Source organism: Sorex fumeus, unplaced genomic scaffold (assembly GCF_029834395.1).
Source record: "Sorex fumeus unplaced genomic scaffold, SorFum_2.1 ptg000003l, whole genome shotgun sequence".
NCBI classification, from domain to species: Eukaryota; Metazoa; Chordata; class Mammalia; order Eulipotyphla; family Soricidae; genus Sorex; species Sorex fumeus.
In genome coordinates, this window is record NW_026606060.1 from 59,916,687 (window position 1) to 59,927,194 (window position 10,508).

Here is a 10,508-nt window from a genome sequence, read left to right on the forward strand (position 1 = left end):
GTTGTTAGCGATGTCTCACTATCATTCCAGATAAACTAATACACAAACAGTTGGAGTATGATAAATTCTTCAAGTCATGGAATCATTTTTCATTTATTATTATTTTTGTTTTGATATTTTCCCAAGAGTTCTCAGTGCTCCTATGAAATAAGATAACTTCTGCATACGAATATAAAATCAATTGATTGCTTCAAACAGCTTGTCTAGTTTTGTAGCCAGAGCAAATAATAGTTATCACCTTTTAGTCAGTGAAAATTGAAATGTTGAGTTAAAAATTGCTCTCATGCAAATTTTCAAAGATTGAATTTCATGAATTTGCAATAGACTTCCTGCTGTCATAGTCTGCATATTAGGACCTGTCAAATTACATTTTGAATGTGAGACTCAAAGAAAGCAAACAAGCATGTAGTTAATAAAAATTAATAGCATTGTAGCACTGTCCTCCCGTTGATTCATTGATTTGCTCGAGCAGGCCCAGTAACCTCTCCATTGTGAGACTTGTTGTTACTGTGTTTGGCATATTGAATACATCATGGGTATCTTGCCAGGCTTTGCACTGCAGGCGAGATACTCTGGGTAGCTTGCTGAGAGGAGCTACTCTGAGAGGGGCAGAGGAATCCAACCCAGGTTGGACGGGCTGGCCGTGTACAAGGCAAATGCGCTACCGCTGTGCTATAGAATTTCATTACCATATATTAAAAGTTATCCATGAGTCAGTTCCTTGTGGAAATGAATTTAAGTTTAGGGAATTATAAATGCAATTGTAGATAGTAGAGAGTTATCATTCTGACAGAAGTTAATAAATTTTGCTTCCATATAATGGCTAATTTGTTATGGTTATGAACATAATTATAAATGGCATAGTTATTAGCCAAACTTGCACATAGCAGTAATTGAGAAGAATTTATTCTAGGCAGTTGCTTGTTAGAAGTGTAAGATTCTAACAGTCTGTTACCTTTAATTTTATTTAGTGTGGTAAATGCTGCCCATGACAGTTCATTCTTGAAAAGTCTCTTGAATAGCAAATATTTCCATGCAACATAGAAGGAAATTAATATTTTAAATATTTTAGCTACAATCAATTCTTTTATAAGATTATAATCTCACATCTACATTGCAGTCACTCCTCAAGATGTGACAATCACATTCAAATAATGGTTTTCTCTAGGATTGAGCTCCGTATGACCCAGCAATTCCACTTCTTGGCATCCACCCCAAGGCCCCAAAACTCTAATCAGAAAAGATATGTGTCCTCCTATGTGTGTGCAGCATAATTCATAGTAGCCAAACTATGGAAAACCAAGGGTCCAAGAACACATGACTAGATAAAGAAACCATGGTAGGTATACACAGGGACACATGGTTAGTACTTGTTATGAGAAAAGATAAAGTCTCGCAGTTTGCTTCGACGTGGATGGATCTGGAGAATATCACGCTGACTGACATGAGTAAGAAAGAGGACGGAATGAACTATCTCTCCTGTGGGATATAAAGAGACATAATAGGAGAATAACAAATGGCCAAAGGCAACAGAAGTTGAAAGCAGTCTTTAGTTGGAAGCCTACCGTGATGAGAGGCAGGGAGAATGTGGGGATATTGTGAGAGAGGCCACAAGGACATTGGAGAATGGAGGAGGACACTGGTGAAGGGTGTAGTGCCACAACATTGGGCGTCTGATACTCTATTGACACAGACCTGGTGGCCGTGTTCCCTGGTGTGTTCAGGAGGAAAAGTTGTTCGCCCAGCAGATGGATGGAAGACTAATGACCAATGATGACTTTATTGAGATCAAAGAGTGCTAATATAGGAAAAGAGAAACTGCTCCATTCAGGGTGAAGGGACAGGGATGGAATGGAAAATGCAATAAGTAATTAACAGACGGTAAAATAAGGCAGAAAGAAAGTCAACACAAGCACTGGGAATTGGGAGCCCCGGGCAAGGCAATTGGGAGTGGCCAGGGAGCACTAGTGGGTGGGAACAAAGGTTGCGGGGTGATAGGCAATTCCATTAACATATACTTTTTGTCAGGGAGAATTACCCACTCAAAGTCAAGCCTGAGTTGCTGTGACTATGGAGGGACAAATGATTCAGCAAATTCTGGTAACTGAGCTACAGCAATTACCAAAATGGGGAGATGGCACCCCTTTTGGTGTTGACCTTCCCTATCTCTGGACAAGTGTCTACAATACCTTCTTGCCTAGAAGTGACTCTCGGAGGATTGCTCTGCAGGGTAGCAATGACCAGTTCGTTGGGACACAAGGCCAGCATGACTCCAGCACTCCATTCTAATAGCCCTGAAAATCATGGTGTTGGAAACGAAATTCAAAGAGTTTTCTGCCCAGACATAAAGTAAGTAAGTAAAGGCCCTCCCGTTGATCATCGATTTGCTCGAGCGGGCCCAGTAACGTCTCCATTGGAGACTTTGTTGTTACTGTGTTTGGCATATCGAATACATCATGGGGAGCTTGCCAGGCTCTGCCGTGCGGGTGAGATACTCTCGGTAGCTTGCCGGGCTCTCTGAGAGGGGCGGAGGAATCGAACTCGGGTCGGCCATGTTGACTGCGTGCAAGGCAAACGCCCTACCGCTGTGCTATCGCTCCAGCCCAGACATATTTTTAGAAAATAGGATTAATTTTCTGCTTACTTTATAATTATTTTTACTTTCTGTTTTAACTTTTATTTTCATTCTCTTATTGCTTTTAATCTTGGGGCTTTCTCCTGGCTCTGCTCTCTTTTGTACTCTGATGGGGTACAAAAGTGGTTTTTTATGGGGTTTGAGGGGCATCAACTGGAGTGAGCTGGGTGCAAAACAAATGTCCTATCCACTCTACAATCCCTCCAGCCATCTCACTTCTACCTTTTTTTTTTTTTTTGGCTTTTTGGGCTGTTTTCCCTCCCTGGGGAGCCAATGGCAAAGGGCAGGCAAAGGAAGGAACGAGGGCCAGGGTGGTAGAACTCAACTGCAGTTTATTCCAATTTCATCTCCCTTCTCCTCTGCTTCTCCTCCTGCTTCTTCCCCCCTCCCCTCATGCTACTTCATTCTCCTTCTCAATCCCCCTTCAATCTCCTCACTCTCTCATTCTCCTTCTCCTATCCCAGCCCACTCTTACAGTCTAGTTAAATCCCAAAGCTTGAGGGGTTCGGGCTTACCCATAGGTGTGGTCATACAATCAACAGAGGTAATGTCCTTCCCTCAGGGGAGGCTTTTTCTAGGACAGATTCTCATTCAGCAGAAGAACCCACCCAAGAGCGGATCCCATGGGTGTGTTTCTCCTCTCCTTGTCCAAGCAACATATAAACATCTATAATATTAATCATTTTGTATGAACACAGTACACACATTAAGCTTATAGATTTGCTCTCCTGGGGTCATCTCGATCTCAGACTACAGTGCTCAGGCCAGATTAGTCTTTCTTATCCCTAGCAGGGTTCTAATCTCATCATTACCTTTGGATCATGACAGCATTTGTCCATGACCATGATTTCAACTTGTAGTTGAGTATCGTGGTGCTTTGGCCTGGCCCATTTTGATGCCAGGGTAGCTCACAGCTTGCCCTGGGTCCATTCAGTTCCTCCTCAAGAATCTGCTTTTGAGGTTCTAGGAACTAAGGGCAACTGAGGCTTAAGTCGAGGAAGCAGATGCCCCAGAGAGTGTATTCTTTGGAGACAATTTACTCCCAAGTTACAAAAGCATAATATTAACTGTCTTCCCTTTGTCCATACAAAAAGGACATTGCTTTAAAGCAAACTATTCAAAAGATATAAGGAGAGGAGAAAGGCAATATTAACTTACAATACAAGTTCAGTGTCCTAGAAGGATCTGATCTTACAAGTTAATAGAATCTTATTAGGGGGCTCGAGTGGGCACTAGTAAAGTCTCCATTGTGACACTTGTTACTATGTTTGGTATATTGAATACGTCACGAGAAGCTTGCCAGGTTCTGCTGTGCGGGCAGGATATTCTCGGTAGCTTGCTGGGCTGTCCGAGAGAGAAGGAGGAATCAAACCCAGGTTAGCTGTGTGCAGGGCAAATGCCCTACCCACTGTGCTATCGCTCCAGCCCATGCACTTGAAAAAAATATTCCACATCATAAATAATTAGGAAAATGCAGATAAACTGAGATATTCACTTTCACTTAGATGGTAAAAATGGTAATACTGAAACATAAACAGGGTTGAGGACATGGATTGTCCTAGTAGAAATGATACAGTCACTGTCGGAAAGATTTTGATAGTTCCTCAAAGAGTTAAACATTAAAGTTACCAAGTATATATGGAATATGGAAACTTAAGCAAATAGTTTCCTTAATGCTTGCTGTAGCGTATTCACAATAGCCAAAAAGTTATTAACAACTCAAATTTCTAAAACAGATAAATATATATGACAGTGACAGTGATATGTATATGTGTATATATATATACATATACATATATATACATATATCACTGTCATCCCGTTGTTCATCGATTTCCTCGAACAGGTACCAGTAACATCTCCTTCGTCCTAGCCCTGAGATTTAGAAAGTGCCATATTCAATGCTCTTTCAGGGTTAAGGGAATGAGATCCATCATTGTTACTGGGTTTTAGCATATTGAATACGACACGGGGAGTTTGCCAGACTCTTCCATGTGGGCAGGTTACTCTCGGTAGCCTGCTGGGTTCTCCAAGAGTAAGAACTAGACAATAAGAGGTCATGCAGCTGTGAATGCGACCACACACTTCTGGGAGCTGGGTTTTATAGTGTCTGGGTATTGGCCGTTGTTGGGATAGCATGGCACCAAGGGCAGTTGGTGTGTGTAATGCCAACCTACTGGAAGATGGGGGATCTGGGTACAGGAGGCACAGTCCAGATCTCAGCCCTGGATCCTGCATGCCTGGGTTTCTCAGCCAGATCCTTCATGTGTGAGGCTTGTCTGAACGTGTAGAGAAAGGTCTTAAGCATGGCTGTGGCTGAGATCTCCAAGCCTGCTTGGATTGGGACTGAGCCTCCTCCACCAAGATCCCTCATCTTCCAGTAGGTAGACGTTACACCACCCAACTGTACCCGGCACTGTGTTAGCCCATAAATGGCCAAGACCCAGAGACTATAAAACCCAGCTCCCGGGAGAGAATAGTGCAGTCTCCTTACCCCGCGCCTGGCTGTCCTCACCGGGGCCCCTTGGAGGGGGGTGGGTTGGCTTCCCTCCCCACCCCAAGCAGAGCCCCAGCAGACAAAGACCTCTGAAACCATGCTTACAGCAAAACACACACACACACACACACACACACACATATACATATATATGTATTGGAATAGTGTACAACCATAAAAAGAAACATATTTCTGAAACATGCTACAGCATGTTTAATTCTTGAAAACATTATGTGAAATAAAAATAACTCAGACATGAAAGAAAAAATTTTGTATGCTCCTAAAGGCTCGAGCGGGCCCAGTAACGTCTCCATTGGAGACTTTGTTGTTACTGTGTCTGGCATATCGAATACTCTCGGTAGCTTGCCGGGCTCTCCGAGAGGGGCGGAGGAATCGAACTCGGCCGACCCGAGTTCGATTCCTCCGCCCCTCTCGGAGAGCCCGGCAAGCTACCGAGAGTATTCGATATGCTCCTAAAGATCTAGGCCAATTCTGTCTCTAATTTGCCACAGATGTTTATCCAAGTAGGTCAAATATTAAGGTAGAACAAACTCCACCTTGTTCAGCTTGTAAATGCATAAAAGCAATTTTATTATCTAGAATAATTCACTTAAATGAATCTAATAACTTTCTTGGATCACTGTTTCAGAATGAGCAATGTTCCCCAAGGTTTTAGTTGAATTTCTGATTTTTATATCATTTCCATTCAGCTAAGTCTTAAAAGAATGTATTCTTATAAAAGCATTTTTGTTTTATTGATACCACCAGGTGATACACCGTTTGTTATGCTTTCAATTAACTTTACAGTTTGTACTATAATATAGAGTTAAAAATATGGCCCATTTCAGGGTTCCTGGTTGATTATATAATGAAATAGATGTCACTAATAATTCAACTACTGTAAACAAATTTAAAAGAATTCAGAATTGAGTCCAGTTTACAGGTAAAAAATAAGATCTTAGAAATAACTCTAGTTGTAGGATTTAATATGTAAAAGTACAAACATTTTTTTTTCTAATTTCTCGGGTTTTGGGGGTGGGGATGATACTGCGAGATATACCTGGCTTTGCTCAGGGCTTACTCCTGGAATTTTCCCAATTTTGATTGAATATAATCAGAAAAAATAAATTGTTTTGAAAAACAAGTTTAGTTTCAACAAACATGACCTAGTTTTTAAAAATTAAATACAGAAAGAATAGCAATTAACTCCATAGGCACTTTTAACTTCAAAGTAAAAAGATAACTAAGCTGCTACTTTGTCATTTTATTTACTTGTAAAACTGTTTTTTTTTTATTTTTATTGCCAGGAAGTAAGACTATTTATTAAGCTTCTACATTCAGTAGGAAGAAAAAGTGAGTGTTTTGTTCCTTAGAGTTATATTTTACCAGATTGTTGGTAGCTTCTTACACAGATCTAAAGAGGGCATCATTTAAATCAAAACAGTGCGATATCATCTTACACCACAGAGATTGGGATACATCAAAAAGAACAAGAACAACCAGTATGGGCATGGACGTGGGGAGAAAGAGGATCTCTTTCATTATTCTAGGAATGCTGACTGGTCCAGCCTTTCTGGAAACCAGTACGTGTATTCCTCAAAAAACTAGAAATTGAGCTTCCATATGACCCCACAACACAACTTTTTGGAATATATTCCGGGGTTGCAAAAAGCACAGTAGAAATCACATCTGCAACTGTATGTTCATTGCAGCATTGTTCACAGTAGCCAGAATCTGAAAACAACTGGAGTACCCAAGAACACACAACTGGTTAAAGAAACTTTGGTACGTCTACACAGTGGAATGATGTTGGAGAGAACTCTTGGGATGGGGAATGTGTGCTGAAAGTAGATAAAGGACCAATAACAATGGCCTCTCAGCATCTGTATTGCAAACCATAATGCGCCAAAGTAGAGAGAGAGAGAGAAGAAAATGGTCTGTCACAGAGGCAGGGGTTCAGGTGGTGTGCGAGCAGTGGAATGGGTACTGGGGACATTGGTGGTGGAAAATATACACTGGTGTAGGGATGGGTGTTTGATAATTGTATGACTGAAACTCAGTCATGAAAGATTTGTAACTATATCTCGCAGTGATTCAAAAAAAAAAGTACTGTAGCACTGTCCTCCCATTGTTCATCAATTTGCTCAAGCGGGCACCAGTAACGTCTCCATTGTGAGACGTGTTACTGTTTTTGGCATACCAAATATGCCACGGGTAGCTTGCCAGGCTTGCCGTGCAGGTGAAATACTCTTGGTAGCTTCCTGGGCTCTCCAAGAGGGGTGGAGGAATCGAACCCAGATTGGCCATGTGCAAGGCAAACACCCTACCTGCTATGCTATTGCTCCAGCCCTTAAAAATAAATAAATAAAAATGAATAAAGAGGGCATATTTGTCACACAGAATTGGGCAGGCAGGAAGTGTATTCTAACTATGAGTTATGAAGACTTTAATAAAAAAACCAAAATGATTACAAATAGCTAACTAAAATTGTTAGTATAAGCAAAGCATTTATGGAACTCTGTAAGAGATTTGGGATGTATTTTGATATTCTCCAGTAAATTCAAAGGTAAGCCCAGATTTGTACTGTGCTCAAGGCTTACTCCTGGCCCTGTGCTCAGGGATGATTTCCTGTGATGATCTGTGGAACATATAGAGTGGTGGGAATCAGGATCAGCTATATGTAAGGGATCTATCCTCAGAGTGAACACTGAAGTGTTATGTTTGTATGATGAGTCACTGGGTTCATAATATAGATATCACATATAAAACTTAAAAGACTAATTTTAGTGTCCAGGGTTTGTTGTTGTTGTTTCTATGATAGAAATGAACTTGTCTCTCTTAGGTGAAAACAGTGGAAAATATGTTTTTTAACACAATATTAGAATACTAAAACTTCAGTCTATGCATCTAATTTTCTCTTGTTTCTTTAATTTTAATAAGGCACATTATGAAGCATTGGTGTGTTTTATCTACTTTTATTAATTGATTCCATATATATAGTACTGTCAGGTTCAGAAAAGGAAAATTAACAAATGAAACTAACATAAAAGATTCTTTTAATTTTACCAAATTTATTGATCAATATATTCTATATTTCTTAATAACAAATGTGTTAATTACTGCAGACAAAATCTAATTCCTGTCTACTCTAATAATAGTTGACCCTATACTCACTATTTCCAAAGGTGGAGTTTAGTTCAATGATCTGGAATTTTCTAGAGAGAAATCTATAGAACTACGTGAATGATCCCAGCTGCTTTTCAATGAATGCAAATGCCAACAAGATGCTATTACAGTGTTCTTATTAGTCAGATACTTTGAATCTGAACAAATGATTTAGAACCAACTATGAAAATTGTCTCTCCTTTTACAGGGAATACTAGAATATTACCTTACAAAACTTCCTTCAAAAAAAGTAAGGGAGGGAAAGAAAGAGACAAAGGCAGATATTAGTGAAAAAGAGGTAAAACCAATTCTAAATTACAATTTAGGTATACTAAATACGTTTCAGAAAAACTCACCATATGAAACCAACATTAATGCAGTAAGTGAAGACAGTTAAAAAAATCTGGTATTTCTTGATCTTAGAAGTTGAGAGTCTTCAAATCTGCTCTTTTGTTAGAAACCTCTGGTTAGGATAGTCTTTGTCTTCCATAGCACCCTTACAGATGCTTCTCTCAACTTATTGTTTCCTAGGATTAGAATAAATGAATGGGCTGAAGGATAAATTAGAGCTATCAAGTCCCCAACCAACACAGCTAGTTCAGTCTCTGATATAAAGTAGTTGGACGTGGCTATGAGAAAAGCCAAACAATAGACAATGAAAAGACAGAGGAAGGTGATGACAGTCTTCATGGCTCCCAAGTGGGCATCTCTGCTTGGGTCTCTGTGTCTGCTGCCACTGAGCTGCATCTTCCTGTTGTGCTTCCACAGGGAGAGGATCAAGAAGCAAAAGGAGACCAGTGACACAGAGAAGGGAAATACAGTTAAAAGGTTGAGAATCATCTTGGTGGACTCGTATTGAGCTATATTTACTCTACACTTCAATGTTCCATTTCTTTTCTTCTTTACCTTGACACAGTATCTGAAATCATCGTTCAAATTCTCAGTGACAACAAGGCTGATCAACACAGAGAGGACCACGCACCCCAGCAGGATCTTAAGAATCACCCGATCAATTCTCCACTTCATCCAGAGGAAAAGGGGATGCCTGAAATTAGCTATCTTGAGGAAATAGAAGAGACAGAGGCAGGTGGCAAACCACACACTGAGATGGTTGGTGAGTGTCCAGAAGAAGTCAAAGACTTTCATTTGTGTGCCGGCAGTATAGCCATTTGGATACTGCACCAACATAAAATAGTCTAACATTATTATGCAGAGTAGCCAGATTCTGGAAATAGCCAGACATGTGAGAATTAAATCAATGGAGGCCATCTTCCTTTTCTTGATCCAGTCCAAGCAGTTTACCAGTCCAATAAATGCGTTCCCTAAGATTCCCATCAAGAATTCTCCAGCTGCTATGATCATTAAGGTGCTGTTCACCTCACCTGACATATTAAAAAGCAGAAATATGCAATTTCTTTCTAACTGAATGGATGGAGTTCTATATCTATACCTACTTCTTAGTTTCACTGTAATTCCGTCTTGTGATGGATACTGAGTGGTCTTTCTTCATTAAATTCTGATTAGTCTTAACAAAACCATAAGATTGATGATGTTTAGCCTGGCACCTGTATATCCTTATATCTTCTCAGTGTGTTTCACTTTTCTGCAGTTACATCATGCTAATATGCAAATTAGGTTTATTACCTTATATGGTGCCACAAGTCTTTCTGAGCCTATGTTGTGCAAATCTTATGTTTATAAATCTGTAAGTCAGGAACCCAACAAAACTGATAAATTTAAGAAGTTAAAACACAGGACTATCAGTTAAAATTTAATTTCAAATAATCAATGTATTATATTTTAGTGTATGTTACAAATTTCTTAACTTTACTACTTCCCAGAAATAAGGAAATTTAATTTCATTTGTGTAGCCCACATTTTATTTGGCTGACCAATCCTTAAGGATTGTCTATAAATGATAAAGTTGGCAATAAAATAGTTTGTACAGATAATTTGATTTAATTGTATGACAATATTAACTATAACTAAGATTACAAAATCTGGTAGATTTTTACTTAATTTAAAATATTAAAATATTTTATTTAATATTAAATATTATTAAAAGATCAAATACAGATTATTTACTTCTAGAAAGACTTGTTTGTGTACTTTGGTCAGTCAGAATAATAATTACATGGCATAAAGTATTTTAAATAAAGCACTATTTGAATGCTTGTTATGGTTTTTAGAGATATTTTAAACATTGGCTAT

The 10,508-nt window shown here is 39.3% G+C and overlaps 1 protein-coding gene across 1 annotated transcript; it reads right to left on the reverse strand.

Annotated features, from left to right (window-relative positions):
• Positions 1–8,750: 8,750 nt before the first annotated feature.
• Positions 8,751–9,686, reverse strand: LOC130025080 (taste receptor type 2 member 7-like). The gene has a single exon (XM_056115969.1). It carries the CDS (start codon positions 9,684–9,686, stop codon positions 8,751–8,753), a length of 936 nt encoding a protein of 311 aa, XP_055971944.1.
• Positions 9,687–10,508: the final 822 nt, after the last annotated feature.

Excerpts from the sequence above, each read along its gene's own strand:
- LOC130025080 (XM_056115969.1), bottom strand. The coding sequence starts at position 9,686 with ATGTCAGGTGAGGTGAACAGCACCTTAATGATCATAGCAGCTGGAGAA.